The following is a 23,473-nucleotide window of genomic DNA, read 5'->3' as shown; positions in this document are numbered from 1 at the left end:
GTTGGTTTGGGTTTTTGTTGTTTGTTGTTATTGTTTTGTATTCCACATTATTCAATTTTGTATTCCATTTTATATATAAATCTAAATTTATCCATTCATCCATGAATGAAGACTTAAGTTATTTGTATATCTTGGCTATTGTAAATAATACTGAAATGTGCATGGGAGTACATATATCTTTTTGAATTTATGTTTTCATTCTCTTTGGATAAATATCCCTAAGAGGAATTGTTGAATCACGCGGTAGTTCTATTTTTAATTTTTGAGGAATCTTCATACTGCTTTTCCATAGTGGCTGCACTGACTTATATTCCTAAAGATGCACAAGAGTTACCTTTTCTCCACATCTCCAACACTGATTATTCACATTCTTTATGACAATAGCCATTCTAACAGGAAAAGGTGATAGCTCATTGAGGTGCTGATTTGTAATTCCTTGATGATTAATGATGTTGAGCATCTTTTCATGTACCTTTTAGCCATCTGAATGTCTTTTATTTGGAAAAAATACCTACTCAGATCTTCTGCTTATTTTTTAATCAAATCATCAGGGATTTTTTGGTACTGAGCTTTATGAGTTCTTCATATATTTTGGATTTTAGCCCCTCATCAGATATATGATTTGCAAATATTTTCTCCTGTTCAGTAGGTCGCCTTTTCATTTTGCTGATGGTTCCCTTTGCTGTGCCGAAGCTTTTTTAGTTGCATGTCGTCCTGACTGTTCATTTTTGCTTTTGTTGCTTTTGTTTCTGGTGTCAGATTTAAAACAACATCACCAAGATGTATGTCAAGATTACTGCCTGTGTTTTCTTCCAGGAGTTTTATGGTTTCAGGTATTACTTCAAGTCTTTAATCCATTTGGAGTTAATTTTTGTGTATAATGTAAGAAACTGGAGTACTTTCATTCTTTTGCATGTTGCTGTCCAGTTTTCCCAATATGGTTTATTAAAGAGGCTGTTCTTTTCTCACTGGTATACTCTTGGCTCTGTTTCATAAATTAATCAAACATATATGTGATTTTATTTCTGGGCTCTCTATTTTATTCCATTGATCTATGTGCTTGCTTTTATGTCACTACAATGGTATTTTAATTACTAGAGATTTGTAATATAGTTTGAAATCAGAGACTGTGATGCCTCCAACTTTGTTCTTTCTCAAGATTGCTTTGACTTTTTGGGATCTTTTGGGGTGCTATACAAATTTTAGGATTGGTTGTTCTATTTAGGATTGTTTGTTTTGTTATTCCAGTAAAAAATGGCTTTGGAATTTTGATAGGGATTGCACAGAACCTGTAGATTGCTTTGGGTAGTATGGACAATTTAACAATATTAATTCTTCCAATCTGTAAGCACAGAATCTTTCCATTTATTTTTGTCTTCTTTAATTTCTTTCATCAATGTCTTATAGTTTTAAATATACAGGCCTTTTATCCCCTTGGTTAAATTTATTCCTAGACATTTTCTTCTTTTTGATATAAGTGGAATTGTTTTCTTAATTTCTCTGATAGTTTGTTAATAGTATATAGAAAGGCAACAGATTTTTGTGTATTGATTCTGTATCCTGCAACTTTACTGAATTTTTTTATTAGTTGTGAGTTTTCTTGTGGAATAGTTAGGGTTTTCTATATATAGCATCATGCCGTCTGCAATGGTGACAGTTTTACTTCTTCCTTTCCAATTTGGATGCCTTTTATTTCTTTTTCTTGCCTAATTGTTCTGGCTAGGACTTCCAAAACTATGTTGAATAAAAGTGACTTGTCTTGTTCATCTTAGAGGAAAAACTTCTAGCTTTTAACCATTGAATTTGATGTTAGCTGTGTGCTTGTCATACATGGCCTCCATTATATTGAGATGCATTTCCTCTACACTCATTTTGTTGAGAGATTTTATCATAAATGGATGTTAAATTTTGTCAAATTTTTTTTACGTCTATTGAGATGATAATACGATTTTATCCTTCATTATGTTAATGTGGTGTATCTTGTCGACTGATTTGCAGATGTTGATATATCTTTGCAATCCTGGAATAAATCCCACTTGATCATGGTGTAGGATCTTCTTAATATATTGTTGAATTCAGTTTGCTAATATTGTTGAGGACTTTTACATCAATGTTTATCAGGGATATTGGCCTGTAATTTTCCTTTTTTGCGGTGTCCTAAGATATAAGATTAATATCAAATGTTACATTTTTTTCCATCCACTTCTTGGTCATTGTTAATAATTAACTCATCAGTAAGGTTACAGAACCTATTTAGTTACAAGTAGTAGCGGTCCTTTACAAATCTTGAAAGTATATGACTTAAAGGCTATGATTTTATAAAATAAAAATGATAAATCAAGAGAAAATGTCTCATTTCTTACTTACACTTGTGATTATCACTTCAGTTGAGTTAGGTACACTATTGGTATTACACATATGGTACTATTTACCTAGCAAGAGACACTGCCAAATCCTTTGGAACAAATAACATTTCAAAGCAACTAAAATCCATACATTTTGCAGGATTATGATTCAATGGTGACCACCAACTTGTTAGAAACCTCCCACTGACCTTAAATAGAAGTCACCTCTCTTCTAGAGACATGTGATTAAGCCAAGGTAGTTCAATAAAATAAAATAAAATAAAATAAGGTAGAAATGAAACAATTGTATCAGAGTAAAGCATTAGTTTCAAACTCGCAGAACAGGTCTCTGGTGTGAATTTGGAGGTAAACCCAGGCAGCAGTGTGGTGGCAGCATCTGCAGGATATGCAGTTTTAGCAATACATTTGAAAGCACAGAAGATGGTACTAGGTGGAAACACATGGATACCAACAACTCATGGGTTGAAATGTGCTTTAGCAACGTTTGATTCTAGGTGTGAAGCTTTAGAAGAGTCTTGACTATATCTTAACATTTCACTTTTTGTTCCTCTACATGTGTGTGCAAAAGGGTTAAATGACAACAATCTATATTTAAGTGCTTTTAAAAGAGATTTCCAATAAATAAACATAAAAACTTCAAGTAACAAAGAAAGTATTGCATCATATTTTATTCGTAGTGTTTTCTCTTTTTTTGTGGAACAAGAAAATAATGGTGGATTCATAATAATTGATGGCACCTCAGAAAATTAAATTAGAAATACAGTATTGAACTTTTAATGAATGATGAACACAAAACATATACTGAAATCTCTGTGAGTAAGTCAGTAAGTGCTAAACAATGGCTATCACATATCTTTATTTTCTCCTTAGGAAGAAACTTGGGGGGAGACAAACACATAAAATCATAATTAAGGGTTGCAGACAAATCGTTTCTAGTTTACCAATTATTTTCATATTGACATGTTAATTTCATATTGACATATAAATGAAAGTGGTACAGACCAGTTCCTATTTCAATTTATTCATGTTAAAACAAAAAACTCTGACAAATCTTTTCTCTAATTAGTACTAGACTTCAACATGAAGACATTTCACGTACGTGTCTATATCAAAATAGGAACACAAAACGGGATTCTAGCCAACTTTTATTTTCCTGAAGCTGTTTGTCATCTGTATATTTTCTCAGTCATTCTATTTTTCTGGCTCCTTCCTGCTGTCTACCTTCTGGCCATTTATTGCTTCTCAGCATCATTACCAGTGTGTAGACAGAAAATAAAAGACAAAAGGTAAAATCAGTCTATCTGGTAATTTTAAAGCGTCTGTTAAAGGGATTAATAAGGGAGGATAAAAATAATGTCCAAAATGAACTTACGTGATTATCAGTGAATTTCAATTATTCCAACATCTTCCCCGTGCAGATACTTGAGTTTTATGTGTGTATATGCTTTCCAATGGATGGAACTTCAGGGAAACATTTTAAGATACACAAACATGTGTTCAAGTTTATGAGGATAAAATAACACTATATCCTTTTTGTTTATCCTGATAAGATCAATACATGAGACAGATTTTTATCATCAATTTCAGAACTGTTTGTAGATATTTATCAATTAAGACTATCACAATATTTTAAGTATTGAATTTAATCTTTGTCAGCCATGGATTTATTCTGAAAAGGTACTTCTACAGTATTCCTACAATGCTCTAAAGACCCCTTACTATGACATTTTTATTAGTTCATCAGAATAGGACCACTGCGTTTGAGGAAAGAACTGCCAACGAACACTTAGAACTTTACTGGAACCAAAGCCCCCCCAAAAATGAAAAAATTCTAAAGATATATTTAGAAAATTACCTTTAAAACTACTATAGTATTTGTAAACAAAATAATGCTCCACAAATCTGTCTTTATTAAAACAAAACTTAGTGATAAACATCAAAAAATTACTTTTTTGAATTTACAGCCTTAAAATATTGTTTCATCAAAAATGGTTTATTTGTATTTTTCTGTTATTGTTATGCTACAGCAATCATGTTAATATAATTTTCATTAATTCATTTCAACTAAAAAGTCTACAGAAATCTCCTGTATCTGTAATCTTGCTGAATCAAGAAAGGCAAAATATACAATATTTAAGATATGTCCAAATCAGACTGTTTCTTATTCAAGGTAATTTCTAGAAAAATTTTCTCCCTGTAAGTGATCATGTCTTCCACATCTTTGTAGGCAAGCATTTCTTCAATGGACATCAGCTTATAGCTACTCAGGCTGAATGTCAACTTGTTCTGTACAGCATTTAACATCTTTAGGGATGTTGTAACTGAATCACTCAAAGACGAACAGACTGGGAAAATACGAGCGTTCCACAAACTCAAACATGTCTTGTTTCCAGAGAACAGTTTCTCTGTAACTTTCAGATTCCAGGTGTCTAGGCATGACAAGAAACAGACTCCAAAGAATTGAAGTAACTTTATATCTGACAGTGTTTTAACATTCTTTTTCAAGTTGTCTTGCACTCCATATGCCATAGTTGAATACTTTAAGTGTCCATTCATCTTCAAGCTTAAGGAACATACAAAAGAATATGCAGGCAGGGCAGCTGTTGTTATGATATAAGAACCACTAATAATGCAATTTTCCCCAACTGAAACATCAGGCCCCAACCTGGAGTACTCCACAACCGAGCCAGGTGCCACAGAACATCTTGAATCCAGTATACTTTGAATGATACAGGATTTGTTATTAGAGCATTCTGGTATTGCTGGAAAGATGCTAAAGGCTATGGACTGTAAGCCAAGCTCTGACTTCAAACTGCCATCTGAAGTAAAATGAAACAAATATTCTTCAGTTGTTCCGATATGATAAAATTTGGAGTTATTAAGAACAACAACATTTAGCGCTGTTCCTTTAAGAAGATGAAATATTCTCTGCCTCATGTCTACCAACTCTGACTCTTCTTTAGTGACATTTGATGTGTTTCTGGTATATTCCACAGTTGCTCCAGGTCCCAAAGCCTGCAGGAAATCTCCATAGGCATCTATTTCACAGTTCAGTGTACCTATTTTTTCATAAAAAGCAAGCAACTTTCTCGCTGATTTATGATCCATGTAAAATAGGCTGTCTGTGTAGACATACTCAGGGTCCAACTTAAGTGAGGGAGTGTCACCCCCAGCAAGGTCTTCTTGCAAAAAACTTCCAGGTCTACATACAGCACCAAATTCATACATCTTTTCTATGCTGGGCTTATGAAGGAAACGATGGCAACATCTGTATTCTAGGTCTCTATATCCTAAATAATCGAAAGGTTCTAGGACAAACACTCCATGTGTGGTACCAACAGTCAAACTAGAAGGATGAGCTAAAGCAGTAAAGCCAGGTTTGTCAAACCTAATAAACTCAGATTCTCCAGTACTATAAAGTTCAATGTCATCCGCACAGGTAACCAGAATCCCAGGATTCATATGGCAGGGGAAATCAATGTACATGGCTAGTTTTAATTCCAGCATCTGATAAATGGGGCTACCAAGAGGTAAAGCAGTAAAAATTTTCCCCAGGGCACTTGCATTTGGAAGGCGTTGACTGTAGCCACCTACATAAAATTAGATGAAATAACTGTTTTAAAATGTTTATAAGATTGTGTATAAGTTATAACCAGGGGTATCGGTTACAACTTAAAATATCTCTAAAGATATTTAAAATATACAATGCATTATTGTATCCCAGGAAAGAGTAATAAAGTCCAGATTACAAATTCAAAGAGTGATTCTCCTGTAGTGATTTGATGTAATGCAGTTCTAGACTAGGGAAGAATTCTAGTATACTTTACAGCCTGTGAATTGTTTTAAATCAACTATATAACTAATAAAAAGGACAATGAGCTAAAACATGACCTGATATCTACATTTTAAACAATAAATCTCATCCATGTTTAAACTCCTACAGTAAAAATCCATATTCTAGGGGGAAAAAAAGTCACCAAAAAACTAATACACCAATTCCAAAATATAATTCTCTATTAAACGGTAATATCCAGATGCAGTGTTTTCCCTCAAATTATTACATACACTTGAAGAAAGTAAAGGTGCATTTATTTAAAAGCACTTTAAAATGTATACTTGTTTTAAATTAAACAGGCCTTTTCCTCTAAAATGAGTCTTAAGACTTCTTAATTCCTTGAGAAGTGTATTCTCCTAAGTATATTAAACAGTTTACATCATTTTTATGATTTTTATGTAATTAATTATAGTGAGAGGCATAACAGAATCACAGAAAAATGAGTTAAAACTCTGGTTCACCACTTCTTGGTTGTTTACCTTTCGATTTATTCCAAATCAGCAAATAGAATAATACTCATTTTATCATGCTTTATGAGATCACCAATACATGTAAAGCACTTGGCACAGAGTACATTGTTCGATCAACGAGAACTAAAACTTTCTACCTTTTCATTTTCTGAAGATTAGCCAATAGTAAAGGTTAGCATTATAAGAATTATCTATTTCTAATTATAGTTGACCCCTGAACAAGGTTTGAACTGTGCCAGTTCACTTATATGTGGATTCTTTTCAATAAAAACAACAGCATTACATGACCCAAGGTTACCTGAATCCCCGATGTGGAACTGTGGATACGGAGGGCAGGACTGCCCGCACAGAGGACCAACCATAAAGCTATATGCAGATGTTCGACTGTGCGAGGGTTGCTTCCTCTAACCCCTATAATAGTCAAGGATCAAATGTCTGGAGTCTAATGAATTTTACTAAATTGGTAATAATATAATACTTGTTTTGGAATAAAACTATAAATTTGACTCTTTTTTACTTTTTTGGTGAAACTTAAAACCAAAACTTGGATGCTTTACTAGATATCATCTTTACAAAGAATCATTGTTCTGTATCTGAATCATGAGAAATGCAGAGTTCCCTGGAAACCATGTGGATGAGTGGTTTTACAATGTCTGTCTCTGAGTTGACATCAGCCTATGACAAAGTTTCATCAGCCCCCAGGATACAGAGAAACATAGAAGATTTTTTTTCACATAACCAAAATTTTCATACAACCAAATTTATCCAATTTAAAAAACTATCCTTCATTCTGAGATTATTTCTTTCCTACTTCTCTGCTTTAAAAGGTCCTTTTCTGTGTGCAATTATCCCTCTTACACACTTTGTTGTCAGCTCCATGTTTTGTCACTAACTTTTCTTTTTGTTTTTAAACTCTTTTAAGGACTAAAGACTTTGGCCACCAATAACTAGATAAAAATACATAACAGAAAGTTTTTGGCTAAGGTCTGGTAATCACAGTACTAAACCAGCCTCTCTCCTACAGGAAGAGTCCTTTCTAAAGCATTAACAAGAAATGTTTATATTTTGATTAGTTCTTTCTTAGGAAAAGGATTTTCTACATATACACCAAAAATATACATGAAAAGTTATGATGTATGTGATCTACAATATTAAGGTTAAATTTTGTGAAAAATATTTTGCTACTCACAACCTAAAAATACCAAGAAAAGCATAAAATGTTTGTTTTCAAAGCAGAATAACTTCAAAGACAAAAAAAAAAAAAAAAAAAGAGGGGAAAGTTTTTTTTGCAAAGGAGAAAAAAATCTCTAAATATCAAAGGTAAAATACTAAAAGAAAATGTAAGTTAGTAAAGTATAACATTACCAGAGTGAATTAAGAGGATGGTAAAAGAATTCCATTCATCTCCATATAGCTTTTCCAAATGTCGAAGGGCACAAAGTGTTGATCCTCCATTTCCTTAAAAATGAAGTTAAAAAGCACAGTTTATTTCACAGAAAGCTACAAAAACTTTGTTATCATGGTAAATTTAAGTGTAATAACTTTGACTATACGGCTTTTAGCTGAGAGCAAATGTACAGCCAAAAGAATCAAGTTAAATATACACTGCATAGCAATTAAATATATAAATGAATAATTAATAATGAAACCTAGAAATCAGTCCTCGGTAATAAATGATGAGCTAATCTCCCGAAAACAGTAATTAAAAAAAAAAAAGAAATGACAAATGAGGCAATCTGTAATACTTGGAGTTCACACTTTCACTTGGAGTTATGAATTGCAAAACCCATAAAACTAATTCTCCCATATAATCAAATATGTGCTTTAGATTTACTTTAAGAAACTTTAAGAAAAAATTTTAAATTTAAATTGAAATTTTTTAGTTTTTAAATTTAAAAATTTTCATTTTAAATGTAAAAACTTTTTAGAACCTGTTTTCCCAAAATATATCTTAAATGTAACTTCAATTTACTAGTTTCATTGGGCAAGTTATTTAACATTTTGTGCCTCAGATTCTCATTTTACAAATGCAAATCATAAAAGTAGCAGTGAGGATTAAAACATTGGCTAATTAGGACAGTGCCAATGTCAGATATAGATACCCTAACTCTGGTATCAAGGGGCTTCAGTTTTTTGGGGTTTTTTTAATTGAAGTATAGTCAGTTTACAATGCTGTGTCAATTTCTGGTGTACAGCACAATTCTTCAGTCATACAGGAATATACATATATTCATTTTCATATTTTTTCACTGTAAGCTACTACAAGATATCGAATGTATTTCCCTGTGCTATACAGTATAAACGTGTTTATCTATTTACATATACCAGTCAGTATCTGCGAATCTCAAACTCCCAATTTATCCATTCCCACCCTTTTCCCCCTGGTAACCAGAAGTTTGTTTTCTGTCTGTGAGTCTGTTTCTGTTTTACAAATAAGTTCATTTGTCTTTTTTTTAAGATTCCACATATGAGTTATATCATATGGTATTTTTCTTTCTCTTTCTGGCTTATTTCACTTAGAATGACATTCTCCATGGTCATCCATGTTGCTGCAAATGGCATTATATTATTATTTTTATGGCTGAGTAGTATTCCATTGTACAAATATACAACTTCTTTATACAGTCACCTGTCAGTGGACATTTAGGTTGCTTCCATGTCTTGGCTATTGTAAATAGTGCTGCTATGAACACTGGGGTGCAGGTGTCTTTTTGAATTAAGGTTCCCTCTGGATATATGCTCAGGAGTGAGATTGCTGGATCATATGGTAGGTCTACTTTTAGTCTTTTGAGGAATCTCCATACTGTTTTCCACAATGGCTGCACGACAATGCATTAAGGGGCTTCAGTGTTAAGTATCACATGGAAAATGGCTCCCAGAAAAATAGCATGTATTTTTATTTGCTATGGAAAATCAAAAGGCAAAGTTGACAAATAGATTTTAAAAGCAAACATCTATGACACTTATGCCATTAGACCATGCTCTTTCACATTCTGCACTGTGGCTCCAAGAGGCCAAGTATCTATTTTTTCTGATTTCTGAAAAACTGTGGAGTTGGGAGAAACTTGAGAGTCCTACTGTTAAGGTCCAAAGGAATATTAATTATCTAGTAAATTTTATTAGGGCTAATAAAATTCTCTTTTAAGTAACATAACATTCTGGAAGTTTTTCAGGTAAGTCCAGTGTGTAAAAAGAGCTGCCATGCATTTTATCTTTCTTAAAAAAATAGTGAATTTACATTAAAATTGTCAAGTCTGTAAAGACTATGGGTAGAAAGAAATATAGTTTATAAACTAAGCCACAGGAATGCTTTTTTTCAATGATTATTCTGCCCACAACCTATGATTATAAATCTGACCATAAAAGCGTACCAATTTTGGCTCCAGTAGGATCAACAAAAACATGATATTGAACTCCAAGAGGTAACTCCTTTTTTTCCAGCTTTTCTGACAGTTGTTGCTTATAAGCAAGTTCCTGTTTTTCATCAGCTGCTGTTATTGCAACAATATCCCAGAATTCTCCAGCTGCCACAGGTTTGCCTGTGTGGAAAAGCAAGGAAATGATAAATATCATCAGAATTCTCTAGGTGTTACAGGTTTACCTATTTGAAAGAAGGAAAAAAGAAATAATAATATATCCATAAATGCATCTTCTGCTTTGGAGAATTGGGGAATAACGAGTGGCCAGCTAGTAGGATTCAAAATAGTTCTAATAAGGATTGTTCAGATTCTACTTTTTTTTTCTCTCTTTTATATTACTTGCTCCTTTTACGGTCTACAGTCTTATTTATTTAGATTTTTCTGGAAGTTGTTCCTTGATTAGGAAAAGTACTTTTGACTTGCTAAAGATTACCTCAATTCCTAAATAGAGAGAGGAGACAAGGGAATAAATGAAACTCCAGCTTTGAAAATCAGTTTTCACAAATAAGGACCACTTAGTGTTTGTTGGCTAAGAAAGATTAAATCCAAGAATCCATTCCTATAATGTTGCTGTTAATATATACGGATTTTCATTACCTTAAGATGAGCTATGCAAGTTTACAAAGGTTATTGGAGAATGACACCAAATTCTGGACAATGGAAAAGTTCCCAACTCCCTGATGAACTCATTAAAAGACAGATTGAACTTTTGGTTGACAGTTGGAAGTGCTTCTTTACTGGTAAACGAAATGAATAAGGGTTTTAGTTAACAAACAGGACTTGTCAGCTACAATCTAATAGTCTTGAATATTTTACTGTTATCCAAGAATTATTTCCTGTATTTTTAAAGCAGTAAAGGCGCGCGCGCGCGCACACACACACACACACACACACACACACACACAATACCCAATTAGATAATTGTACAGGAAGTGACAAGTGGCATAGCCTTTAAAAGAAAATTTTGAAACAATTTTACCGTTTTTAACTTTTAATCTATAACTACTCAGATTAGGCGAGGATTGGGTTTCTTTTTTCACTTAGTAAGTGTTCACATTAGGAAACAAAATTGGTGAAGTAGGTAGGTGGTGGAAGAAGGCTAAAATCGAATTTGCAAGGGTCAAAACAGCATGCTTTAGATATTTTGGGTTTATTTAAAATAGCTTTTGTTAATGATGTAACCAAAATGAATAGCCTGTATTTATAGCTTCACTAATAATTTTTTTCCTTCTCCTTCCTCTTCTCATGTTATATATGTGTGTATATAGATATGTAGATACACATCTCTCTCTCTCTAATATATATATATAGATAGACACATACGTACTTAGGAATAAAGTTAAAGTAACAAGCATAACGTAAAGAAAAGACAGTGACAGAAGAATAAAAAACTCAAGAGGAATATCAGCTATGCCCGGATCGGAGTCCTAGGCCCGCAGTTGACTAGCAAAAGGAAGTGGTAGTCCAGCAAATATCCCAGCCCGTAAAGCACCCTCCCTGTCTACTGCACGGGAGAGCTAAGGTTCCTTCTAGGTACCTCTCAGCTCTGAAAACCTCTGCAACTTTCGCTGGGTGGCTTCTCTCAGACATACGCTTGGAGGGGTACTCGTGGCTGCCATAGCCCACTCTCTCCGGAACCGCGGAAGACTCCCAGGTACCCCGCCGTCCAGCGCTGCACGCATGCGCCCCGGGACGTAACCCGTCCCTGGGTCCGGTTTCGCCTCTGTCCCGCCCCCTACGTGCGTCACTCACGTAACCACGCCCCGAAGCGCCCTGGCCGGTCCCGGGCAAACCACGATGGGGTGAGCTGGGAGCCCAGCCCCGTTTCCCTAGCAACGGTCTCCAGAGCAGATACATGGCCACCTAGCGATTTGTCAGACTGTGCCGGGGGTGGGCCGCTCGGTCCCAACTCCTGAGGCCTTGCAGCCCCGCTGACCCGGTGAGTGGTTCAGATGGGGCGACGAAATTGCGAGAACTGACCGGCTTATGGAGAAGTTGAAACTGCAGCCTAGCTTCCAGCTGTCTTTCTCAAAGGCGATTCGTTCTTTCTAACGCTTGGTTTGTTTCAGCCAGGAGAGCCCCAAGAACTTCTTGACAGTTAATTCCTCTTCCTGGGTCGTCGTCTGGAGCCATCTGCCCCAAACCCAGATCCAGACACACAGTCTGAACTTTTAAAATCTGTATCCTCTTCAGGAACCATAGCTTTGTGGCTCCTTTGCCCTCGCAGTTCCTAGAGCGTGAGCCTCTCCATTCCTCTCAGTTTTGGGGTTACTTAGCAGACTTTCGGAAATTTTACACAGTTCTGCAGTCAGCCTCTAAACATTTGTGGTATCTCGGTTGCTTTTCTGGTGTCCTTTTGCGTATGCAGATTAATGTAGAACTTTCAATAGCATTCCTGGGAATAAGTCAGTCTTAGTAGATGTGTTTTTGATAGGTATGGGTAGATAAGTTCTTCTCTTGTAAAGCACCAAATTTGTGATGAGTTTTACAGATTACTCTATCCATCTTTACACATAAGAAAGCAGTGAATCAGAGAGAATAGTGACTTAGTCGAGGTCTCAAAACTAGTAAGCAGTACTGAGAAGATTTAAGCAAGATATTTCAATCCCAAACTCAGAAATCCTTCTACCACACCATACAGTTTAATTTGTTTGAGAAGCCTGTCTTCATTAAAGTTTTCATCAGGAACATAGGTATTCAAGGCCTTACACATTCTTACCATGAACTTAGTTTTTTCTTCTAAAGACTTGACCCTGTTATTTAATTGTGTACTTAGAAAGCATTTGAGTGAAAAGGGAGATTACTCTCTCATAGTTTTATCACTTAAAAGGTTTTGGTTAATAAAAACAAAACATTTTTAGTAAGAACATTGAAAAAATACAGGAGACCTGAGTTAGGTGAGAGTGAGCACAATGGAACGCAGCAAAAGGGAAGGTCAGAGAGGTGACAACGACCTAAAGAAAGGATTTTTTTTTTTTTAACTGAGTGAAACAAAGCCATTGCAGAGTTTTTATGTGACTTCCTGATATTGAAAAGGAGCACACAGAAATTTGAAAATAGACTGTAGTGGAGGCTGCAGCAAAAAGAGAAACAGGGAGAGTTGTTTGGAGGCTACTGCGGTAAAACAGTTGAGAGCTGGTGAAAGCTTAGCCAGGTTGGTAACAGTGGAGGTGATGAGAAGTTGGTTAGATTCTGGATATATGTTTGAAGGCCTAGTTAATAGAATTTGCTAATGGAATGGCTGTGGAATGTGAGAGAAAGAGAGGAGTCAAAAATAACTGCCTGAAGGATAGAGTGGCCATTAATTGAGATGGGAAAGGCTATGGATGGGGAAGTTACTGGAGTAGTAGGGGGTTCAGGATTTGGTTGTGGACATGTAGGATAAACAAGTATATGTATGCAGTGCATATGGAATGGAACTTTGTACATGTATGTGTTTGTTGGCTTTATACATAAGTCTGGAGTTCATGAGAGAGGTCTGGGCTAGAGATATAATTTTGAAAATTGTCAGCATATCGATGGAGAGTTAATTTTTAAATTCTGGGACTAGATGAGGTCCTAAGAGAAGAAAGGTCAATAGAGCCTATAAGCTGAGGGATTGTACATACTAATAAGGTAAAGTAAACAATGAAAAAGGTAATCAAATAAGAATATTTCAGACACTGATAATAACTCTGAGGGAACTAAAACAGGGTGATGTAATAGACTCTAACAGAGTGTTAAATGTATTCTGTAGTGTTTTTTGGACCTGGGAAGGATGGCCATAGAAATGGTTACTATTTTTTCCTGATGATGGTTATATTACTCACATAATCTGTACTGAAAGTAAATATACCACATTATTGGCTATGATTTTTGTCCTTCTCTCTTTTCTGTTTTCCTAAAATTTCACTGGTAAAAATTTCTCAGTAAAAAAATGAAAAAAAATATTGTATACTATGGGAGTGGGAGTAAATCTCTTTGGCAGTTGATTGTAGGGGGTAAAAAAATCTAGGGATTTTATTTAAGTTTACATTCCATATAACCAGACAGTGTGATGTGGTTGTTTAAACAGCCATAAGCTACAGTGACCAGAATGAAATATGTCATTCCAGCATAGTAGTTAAACACATTACTCAGCGTAGCTGAAACGCAATGCAAATGTGTTAGATAATGGATTCCACGTTTTTAAAAGGGACATCAGACAAACAACTATAATAAATTGAAAAAGATATTCTTTGAAGGTATTTGGGCTTTTTTTTTTTCCTGTGGGAGGAAAGTAGTATCTGAAGAAGTGCCTTAAGAGGAGTGAGATAGACTTTCAAAGAATTTAACTGAAGAACATTTTGCATACAATTAACAACCTGTTGTAAGTGAGCAACTGAATGCTTTTTAGTACATTTCCTGAGTTGTGCAACCATGACCACGATCCAAGTTTAGAACATTTCCTTCACCCTGATAAGATTCCTTGTGCCTATTTACAATTAACACGTTAAGTTCTTTTATTACTATAGGCATAACTATGACTGTTGTGTAAAAGTTATAGAGAAACACATTAGAATTTTTTCCTTCACATTATTTTTTTTCTTCTTCATAAAAAGAATCTGAAGCCAAAGAGTCCTGGATTATGGACCATGGGCTCAGGTGCATGGCGTGGTCCTTTCATGCTAGGGCTCTCCTCTTTTGCATTATTTGTGCACCATCTCTTTGTTTAACCGCTCTTCCTCCTCTCACTCTTCCGACATGGAGTGTAAGCAAAAAATCTTTTTTTTCTGTTTCTTTTATTTAAATTTATTTACTGAGCTAACCTGTTCTCAACTTATTTCTTCACTATTGTTTTTCCCACTGTGGCCTGCTGAAGGACCCCTCAGCCCCTTTCTGGAGGGCAAAGGAAAACTTTTTTGCCCTAAACTTTTATTTTATCTTCTCTCTCTGTCTCTTTTTTTAAAGACTTTATTTTTTAGAGCAGTTTTAGGTTTACAGCAAAATTGAGAAGAGGATACAGAGGTTGGCAATATATCCCTGCATATACCGTCACTTGCATAGCCTCCCCCCTTACTAACATCCCCAGTCAGGGTGGAACGTTTGTCAGGATTGATGAACCTATGTTGACCTGTTGTATTCGTTAAGAGTCCGTAGTTTGAGTTAGGATTCACTCTTGGTGGTATATAATCTATGGGTATGAACAAAATATAATGACATGTATACATCATTACAAAGCTATTCAGAATAGTTTTCACTGTCCTAAAAATCCTCTGTGTTCTGCCTCTTCATCCCCTCCTCCCCTCAAACCCTGCATCCACTAATTTTTTTTTTTAACTGTCTCTCTGTTTTGCCTTTTCCAGAATGTTATATGGTTGGAATCCTGAAGTATGTAGCTTTTTCAGATTGGCTTCTTTCACTTAGTAATATGCATTTAAGGTTACACCTTGTCTTTTCATTGCTTACTAGCTAATTTATTTTTAGGGCTGAATAAACATTCCATTGTCTGGATGTACCACAGGTTATTTATCCATTCACCTCCTGAAGGACTTCTTGATTGCTCCCAATTTTGGCAACTGTGGTTAAAAATGCTATAAATATCCATGTGCAGGTGTTAGTGTGAAAATAAGTATTCAGCCCCTTTGGGATTGAATGCAATTGCTGGATCTTACGGCAAGAGCGTGTTTAGTTTTATGAGAAACCACAAACTGTCTTCCAGAGTGGCTATATACCATTTTGAACTCCTATCAGGATGAATGAGAGTTCCACTTGTTGCACATTCTTGTCAGCAATTTGTGTTGTCAGTGTGAGAATTTTGGCCATTCTTATAGGTGAGTAACAGTATCTAATTGTTGTTTTAATTTGCATTTTCCCGATGACAAGCAACTTTCATATGCTTATTTGCTATTTGTAAATCTTCTTTGGTGAAGTGTCAGTTAAGTTCTTTGGCTTTTCTTTAATCTAGTTGTTCATTTTCTTACTGTTGAATTTTAAAGTTCTTGGTATATTTTGTAATAGAGTCATTTATCAGATGTGTCTTTTGAAAAAGATTTTCTCCTACCCTGTGATTTGTCTTCTCATTCTACACTAACCTTTTGCAGCACATGTCTTTAATAATGAACTCTAGGTTATAAAATGTTTCTTTCATGGATTATGCTTTTGGTGTTGTATCTAAAAAGTCATCATCATAGCTAAAGTCATCTAGGTTTTCTCCTAAGTTATCTTCTAAGAGTTTTATAGTTTTATGTTTTACATTTAGGTCATAGATTCATTTTGAATTAATTTTTCTGAAGGTATAAAGACTGTGTCCAGATTCATTTTATATACTAGTAAGTAAATACTATCGGTGGAGGTGAATATTAATGCAATGGAAGAATATGAGTAAAAATTAATCTAGTATGTGAGAAAGACATTTTAAGATTGTTTAATTTATTCTAGAATTTATATTATATCAACCAAAAAGTCAATTGAGAATGGTCTAAAAATTAAAACATATAAAACAAAAATCAGTTAACAGAAACCAAAAAATAAGTTTTTAGGCACCTGGGATGAGATTCAATATTTAGGCATTAAATTAACTCTAAATGACCTGACGGATAAGGAAGAGATACTTTGGAGTAACATTTCTTTATTGTATGGTTAAAGGAAGCACAGAGTGGAAACACTTTTTTCCCCTGTCACTAGAGATCAGTTAGAGAAGTAAGAGGTAGTTGCTTTATATCATAAAACATTCTCCATATGATCTAGTTAGAGTATTTAGTATTTATAGAACCTATAGGTATTTATAGATACATATGGGATGAAATGACACAATATGTGCTCACCCCCAAATATTTGAGAATATAATCAAGGATTATAATTTTTTACAGATTTATTCATTGAAAATATATTACTGATTTACTTTTCCTTTGCTTACTTTGGATTTAACTTGCTGTTCTTTATCTAGTTTCCAAGGTGGAAACTTAGATTACTGATGTTAGATCTTCATTTTAAATATATAACTTCAATGCTATACATTTTTTTCTAAGCAATGCTTTTCACTGTATTCCACAAATTTTGATATGGTCTATTTGCATTTAGCTCAAAATTTAAAAAAAATTCTTCTATGACCCATATATTATTTAGAACTCTGTTATTTAATCTCCATGTATTTTGGGATTTTCCAGCTGCCTTTCTATTATTGATCTCTAGTTTAATGCCACTGTAGTCTGAGATAGACATTGTATACTTTCTATTCTTTTAAATGTGTTAAGCTATTTTTTGTTACCCAGAATGTGGTCTCTCTTAGTTGAATATTCCATGTGTGCTTGAGAAGAATATGTGGTCTACTGTTGTTGGCTGAAGTAGTAGGTAGATGTCAGCTATCCAGTTGGTTGATGGTGCTGTGGACTCCAGTTATGTCCTTACTTATTTTCTGCCTGCTGAATTTAAGCATTTCAGGCAGACGAATGTTGAAGTCTCCAATCATAATCTATTTACCCATTCCAGTTCTCTCAGATTTGCCTCAGGTGTTTTGATACTGTGTTCAGACACATGCACATTAAGGATTGTTAGATCTTTTTGTGGAATTGTCCTTTTATCATTATTTCCGAAGTCTGCTCTATTTGAAATAAAGCTTCTCCAGCTTTCTTTTGATTAGTGTTATGTTGTATATCTTTATCACTTTATTTTTTTAAACTTCTTTTATCTCTTAACGTGTACCACAGAAAATGAATATTTTTAATAAAAAATTAATTAACATACCATAAAAGTCTCCCTTTTAAATTGTACAATTCAGTGAAAAATATTTTTAAACAAAAGCAATACTTTGGTTGTTTAACAGCAACTTTTAGTGTTTCTGTGATCTACAATATCATTTTAATGCTTTTCATAGTATTCCATTAACTATAATGCTCTATTTAGCTAATTCCACTTTTTAAGACAGTTAGGATACATCATGTTGTTGCTATTATATACCATATTTAAATGAATGTCTGGAGCACTATCTTTTTTTCATACCCGTTGATATTTCTTTTATTATACCTTCTTTTTTAAAATTGAGATACAGTTGATACATTACATTACATTATAATTGAATGTAGCAATTCAATATTTGTATATATTGAGAAAGGATCACTACAGTAAGTCTAGTTAACATCTGTCACCATACCATCCAAAATATTTTTTTTCTTGTGATGAGAATTTTTAAGATCTACTCTCTTAGCAACTTTCAAATATGAAATACAGTATTATTAACTATAGTCACTATGCGTACATTACCTCCCTATGAATTATTTATTTTATAACTGGAAATTAGTACCTTTTTAACTTCTTCACCCATTTTGTCAAACCTCCATTACTCACCACTGGGAACCGCCAATCTGTTATCTGTATCTATGAGCTCGTTTTTGTTTGTTTATTGTTTTTAAAGATTCTGTGTATAACAGATCACACATGTATTTGTCTTTCTCTGACTTACTTCACTTAGCATAATGCCCTCAGTGTTAATTCATGTTCTCCCAAATGGCAAATTTCATTCATTTTTATTGCTGAATAATAGTCCATTGTGTGTGATGGAATATGTATGATGGAAAAGATGTATATCAATATAATCTCTATCTATCTCTCTATCTCTCTATTATCTGTCTATCTATCTATCTAATCTTCTTTATTCATCCATCACAGGGCATGTAGGCTTTTTCCATGTCTTGGCTATTATAAATAATGCTGCAATGAACATGGGAGTCCAAATAGCTTTTCAAGTAAGCATTTGTTTTTTTCAGATAAATACCCAGAAGTAGAATTGCTAGATCAAATAGTATTTCTATTTTTAGTTTTTAGAGGAACCTCCATACTGTTTTCCATAGTGGTTGTACCTTTCCACCAATAGCACACAAAGGTTCCCTTTTCTCCACATCCTTGCTAACTCTTATTCTGATGCTTTTTCTACATCTATTGAGATGTTCATATGATTTTTATCATTTATTTTGTTAATGTGGTATAACACATTTATTGATTTGTGAATATTGAACCATTCTTTTCATCCCTGGAATAAATCTCACTTGATTATGTTGTATGATCCTTTTAAGGTATTGTTGAATTCTGTTTGCTAATATTTTGTTCAGAATTTTTACATCTATGTTCATCAGGGATATTGGCCTGTAAGTTTCTTTTTTGTTGTTGTTGTGTCCTTGTCTGGTTTTGGTATCAGAGTAATGCTAGTGTCATAAAATGAATTTCAAAGTGTTTCCTCATCTTCTGTTTTTTGGAAGACTTTGAGAAGGATTGCTATTAATTCTTCTTTGAATGTTTTAGAATTCACCTCAAGCACTTTATTGTAATCTGTATTTATCTTTATATTAAAGTGAGTTTCCTGTAGACAACATACAGTTGGGCTAGTTTTTTGATCTACTGTAACTTTGATCCACTCTATTTTGGTGCTTAGACTGTTGACGTTTAAGGTAGTTAATTACATAGTTGGATTAATATCTACTATATTTGTTAATGTTTTCTATTTATTGCTCTTGTTCTCTGTACCAGTTTTAGCCTTCCAAATTCTTTCCTGCCTTTTGTGCTTTTAATTTAGCACTGTATGCGATTCCATTTTTTATTCTTTCTTAGCAAATCTATTTTACGTTTTTCTCCCCGCATTTTAAGCCATTTCCCTAAAGATTGCAAAAATCCAAATCTGCCCTCAAATAACACTATATTACTTCAGAGGTAGTATAAATATCTTATAATAATAAGATATTTCTGATTCCTCCTTCCTCTTCCTTGTACCTCTGCTGTCATCCACTTAATTTATACTTAAGCATAGTTGCTCATAGTAAAACATACAGTTGATTTTGAACAACATGGATTTTAACTGTGGGCCCACTTATATGTGTGTGTTTTTTTTCTTCAATAAATGCAGTACGACACAGTCTATGGTTGGCTGAAACCATGGATGTGGAAGCGTGGATATAGAAGCCTCGGATAGTTTTGTGGAGGGCTGACTATGAGACGTGAGCGTTCTTGGATTTTGGTATATGTGGTAGATTATGGAACCAACCTCTGTAGATACTGAGGGACAAATGATTTTTAACTATGAGAAGGTCTTCACCCCTAACCCCCACATTGTTCAAGGGTCAGCTGTACATATATATGCATAGATAATGAAATAATTTTCACTATTAGTATTTGAAAAAACTTTTATCTATTAGGTCAACTAAGAATAAGAAAAGTAAAAGATTATTTTACCTTCACTTGTTCCTGCCTTGGTGCTCTTCCTTTATTTGAGTTTCTGAACTAAATCATCTTCCTTCTCCCTAAACAACTGCTTTTAACATTTCTCTTAAGGTGAATCTACTGGCAACAGATTTCATTTTTTTTTTTTTTCTGGGAGTCTTTATTTCTCACCCACTTTTCAGATTAATTTCACAAAGTATAGATTTTTATGTTGGTGAGTTTTCCCCCCTCAACACTTTAAATATTTCACTCCACTGTTCTCTTGCTTGCATGATTTCTTAGGAGAAGTTGGATATAATTCTGATTTTTTCCTTTCTATGGGTAAGGGGTTTTTCTTCTTCTGAAATCTTTCAATTTTTTTTCCTTTATCTTTAATTTTCTGAAGTTTGAAAATGATATGTCTAGGCATTCTTTTTGTTTGTTTGTTTTATCTTTATACTGCTTGGTGTTTTCTGCTTCCTTGATCAGTGGGTTACTGTCTAACATTAATTTGCAGAAATTTGCCATCATTACTTTTTCAAGTATTTTTCCTGTTCCTTTGTCTTTTAAATCACTTTCTTCCCATTCTGGTATTTCCATTAAGTATAGTGAACACATTTTTAGTTACACACAGTTCTGGGATGTTCTTTTCTGCTTTTTTTAGTCTTTGTTCTGTTTGTCTGAAATTTTTGAAGTTTCTCTTGACATGTTCTCAAGCCCAGAAATTCTTCCCTTAGTCACGTCCAGTCTACAGAATGGCTTATTTATAATTTATGCTAGTCTTTCTCAAGGTGCCCATGAATTACCTAGGTGCATGCTTAATTACAAATTCATTGGCCTTCAGCACAGTGACCCTAATAATGTAGATATGATATGGGGCCAAGGAATCTGCCTTTTAATTGATTCTTCTAGTAGATCTTAGAGTTTGAGGATTACAGTTTTAGACCTTGACCAGGCTGTAAGAAATAAGCAATCTCTTGAAAGACTGTAAGTGTTTAATCTGAATTTTCACATGTATTCTCCTTTGGATTATGCTGAGCTAGATAAACCTCCACATGGTAGAAATAGATTCTTCTGATGGGAAAAGTGGTTAATTTAACCAAATGCCTTCAGATAGGCCACTTGAGCTCATATTTTCATTTCCAAACTATCACTGGGTGACTGCCTTTTACAAAACCTGAAATTACCAATAGTAAAGGAAATTTCAAATATATTAAAAAATACTATTTAATTATATATAAAAAAGTTTTAGATAAACTTAGTCAAATTTTGAAACTATTAGAATTCTAGATATTAATTGCCTAATTGAACTGAACATAAAAATAAATAATGTGATTGTAAATTGTCTTTTTTAAAAAAATAATTAGCAGTTGAACTCCTGTATTGCACCTTCATTTCATTTAGCTGCATTAATCAGCACTTCCCACAAAGATTATCACTCTCCTAACTTGGCAGTTCATCATTCAGTGCTTTTCTTTATTTAACAGTATCTTTTAACTAAAATTTATTAGGCAAGGTATGTTAAGATATAGTTTTCTATATTCTAGTTGTATTGCCTAGAGGTGATGTTTTTATCTCAGCTGTTTCACTGACTTCCATGTTCTTTAACTATCCCAGGAAAAAGAAAAATTTTTTTCCTTTTACTGATTAGTTCACTGGTGGGTACAATGATATATTTTTAACTCTTATGTAAATAAATGCTAGACATTTAAAATGCTTTGAAATAGAAGGTTTTATGGAAATTATATTTTTTAATTTTAATTTTTCTACCCATTTTATTCTCACTATATATTAGAAAATATTTTTTGTTTTCAGGTATATTTATTTTTTGAAAGTTGAAAAAAACTTTTAGAGGTAATTTCCCATTTCTCCTAGATGTTTCATGGAACAATAACAGAAGAGCTGACCAGTCATAGAGAATGGAGTCACTATAATGAAAACATAATAGAAGATCAAAAAGATTTTGTTTTTGTGAAGTTCAGTGGCCTTCATTTAAAATCTATGGAAAATATGCAATCTTGTATCTCTCTTAGAGTATGCATCTTCTCAAACAATTTTATTACAGATATTCGTCCACTTCAAAGTTGTATAAAATTAGTCAAACTTGATCTCCATGGAAATCAGGTAAGCAATAGTCATTCAGATATTTGTATATAAATTAAATTGACATTTAATAAGAACTTCTATTATCTATGTACAATATTTCTCCCAGATAGCCTTTTATGAAACTTAAACAATTTAAAAATAAATTAAAATATAAAATGTATATAAACACAAAATTTCAAATATAAGCAAACATTTTTAATTAAAAATATGTAAACTAATAGTGTTTGATTTGGTTTATTTTACTTCTTAAATCCATAGTCTGGGTTAGGAATACTCCTTGATCCCTTAATTTTTTTAATGACATATAATTGACATATAGCATTTTATTAATTTCAGGTATATGCATAATAATTCAATATTTGTGTATATTTCAAAATGACTACAATAAGATAACATTCACCACTAAGTAGAATTTTTTTCCCTTGGGATGAGAAGTTTTAAGATCTACTCTCTTAGGAACTTTCAAATATACAATTCATTATTATTAACTATACTTACCCTGTTGTATATTATATCCCCATGACTTATTTATCTTATAACTGGAAGTTTTTACCTTTGATCATCTTCATCCATTTCACCCACCCCCACTGCCTCTGAATCACCAGTGTGTTCTAAGAGTTATTTTTTAATTTATTGTTTATTATTTATTATTTACTGTTTAAGATTCCACATAATGTGAGTGAGATCATAGTATTATTTTTCCAAAAGACATAATGTCTTCAAGATCCGCCACCTTGTTGCAAATGGCATGATTTCATTCTTTTTTATAGCTAAATAATATTCCACTGTGTATATACACCACATGTTCTTTATTTATTTATCCATAGGTAGACAGTTAGGTTGCTTTTATGTCTTGGCTATTGTAAATAATGCTGCAGTGAACATGGGATGCGTATGTCTTTCTGAGTTAGAGCTTTCATTCCCTTTGGATAAATACCCGTAAGTAAAATTTCTGGGTCATGCGGCAGTTTTATTTTGAATTTTTTGAGGAACCACTGTGCTGCTTTCCACAGTGGTTGCAGATTTACAATCCCACAGACACTGCACAGGATTCCCTTTTTTTCACATCTTTGCCAACACTTCTTATTTTTTGTCCTTTTTATAATAGCCATTCTTAACAGGTGTAAGGTG

General features: G+C 33.6%; 3 protein-coding genes across 4 annotated transcripts in view; 1 reads left to right on the top strand and 2 right to left on the bottom strand.

Annotated features, from left to right (window-relative positions):
• LOC102519218 (serine/threonine-protein kinase TNNI3K) overlaps positions 1–8,125 on the bottom strand; it is a 285,392-nt gene extending 277,267 nt beyond the window's left edge. The window contains exon 1 of the mRNA XM_032494576.1: positions 8,037–8,125. The gene's annotated coding sequence lies outside the window, so the exon portion shown is untranslated. The remainder of the gene's footprint in view (positions 1–8,036) is intronic.
• FPGT (fucose-1-phosphate guanylyltransferase) lies at positions 3,020–11,787 on the bottom strand. 2 transcript variants are annotated; one of them, XM_006178315.3, is made up of 4 exons: positions 11,628–11,787; positions 10,043–10,210; positions 8,037–8,129; positions 3,020–5,956 (listed from the first exon to the last, which is right to left on the bottom strand). In XM_006178315.3, the coding sequence occupies exons 1-4, from the start codon at positions 11,770–11,772 to the stop codon at positions 4,500–4,502; spliced, it is 1,863 nt and encodes a 620-aa protein (XP_006178377.2). In that variant the 5' UTR covers positions 11,773–11,787; the 3' UTR covers positions 3,020–4,499. The 2 variants fall into 2 exon arrangements, with proteins under 2 accessions (XP_006178377.2, XP_032350468.1); XM_032494577.1 differs by having other exon boundaries at positions 4,973–5,139.
• A 3-nt stretch (positions 11,788–11,790) lies between these two features.
• Positions 11,791–23,473, top strand: part of LRRIQ3 (leucine rich repeats and IQ motif containing 3) — a 131,453-nt gene continuing 119,770 nt past the window's right edge. Inside the window, exons 1-2 of the mRNA XM_006178318.3 lie at positions 11,791–12,029; positions 22,112–22,360. Of these exons, the coding sequence (XP_006178380.2) occupies positions 22,112–22,360 (249 nt within the window). The 5' untranslated portion in view covers positions 11,791–12,029. The remainder of the gene's footprint in view (positions 12,030–22,111; positions 22,361–23,473) is intronic.

Source organism: Camelus ferus, chromosome 13 (assembly GCF_009834535.1).
Source record: "Camelus ferus isolate YT-003-E chromosome 13, BCGSAC_Cfer_1.0, whole genome shotgun sequence".
In the NCBI taxonomy this organism is placed as follows: Eukaryota; Metazoa; Chordata; class Mammalia; order Artiodactyla; family Camelidae; genus Camelus; species Camelus ferus.
Note: the sequence above shows the minus strand (reverse complement) of the source record. Positions and strands in the feature narration are given on the sequence as shown.

Excerpts from the sequence above, each read along its gene's own strand:
- FPGT (XM_006178315.3), bottom strand. The coding sequence starts at position 11,772 with ATGCGTGCAGCGCTGGACGGCGGGGTACCTGGGAGTCTTCCGCGGTTC. Across the intron at positions 10,211-11,627 it reads GAGGTTTTCAGAGCTGAGAG|GCAAACCTGTGGCAGCTGGA; the intron begins GTACCTAGAAGG and ends TTTTCCACACAG. Across the intron at positions 5,957-8,036 it reads CATCCTCTTAATTCACTCTG|GTGGCTACAGTCAACGCCTT; the intron begins GTAATGTTATAC and ends AATTTTATGTAG.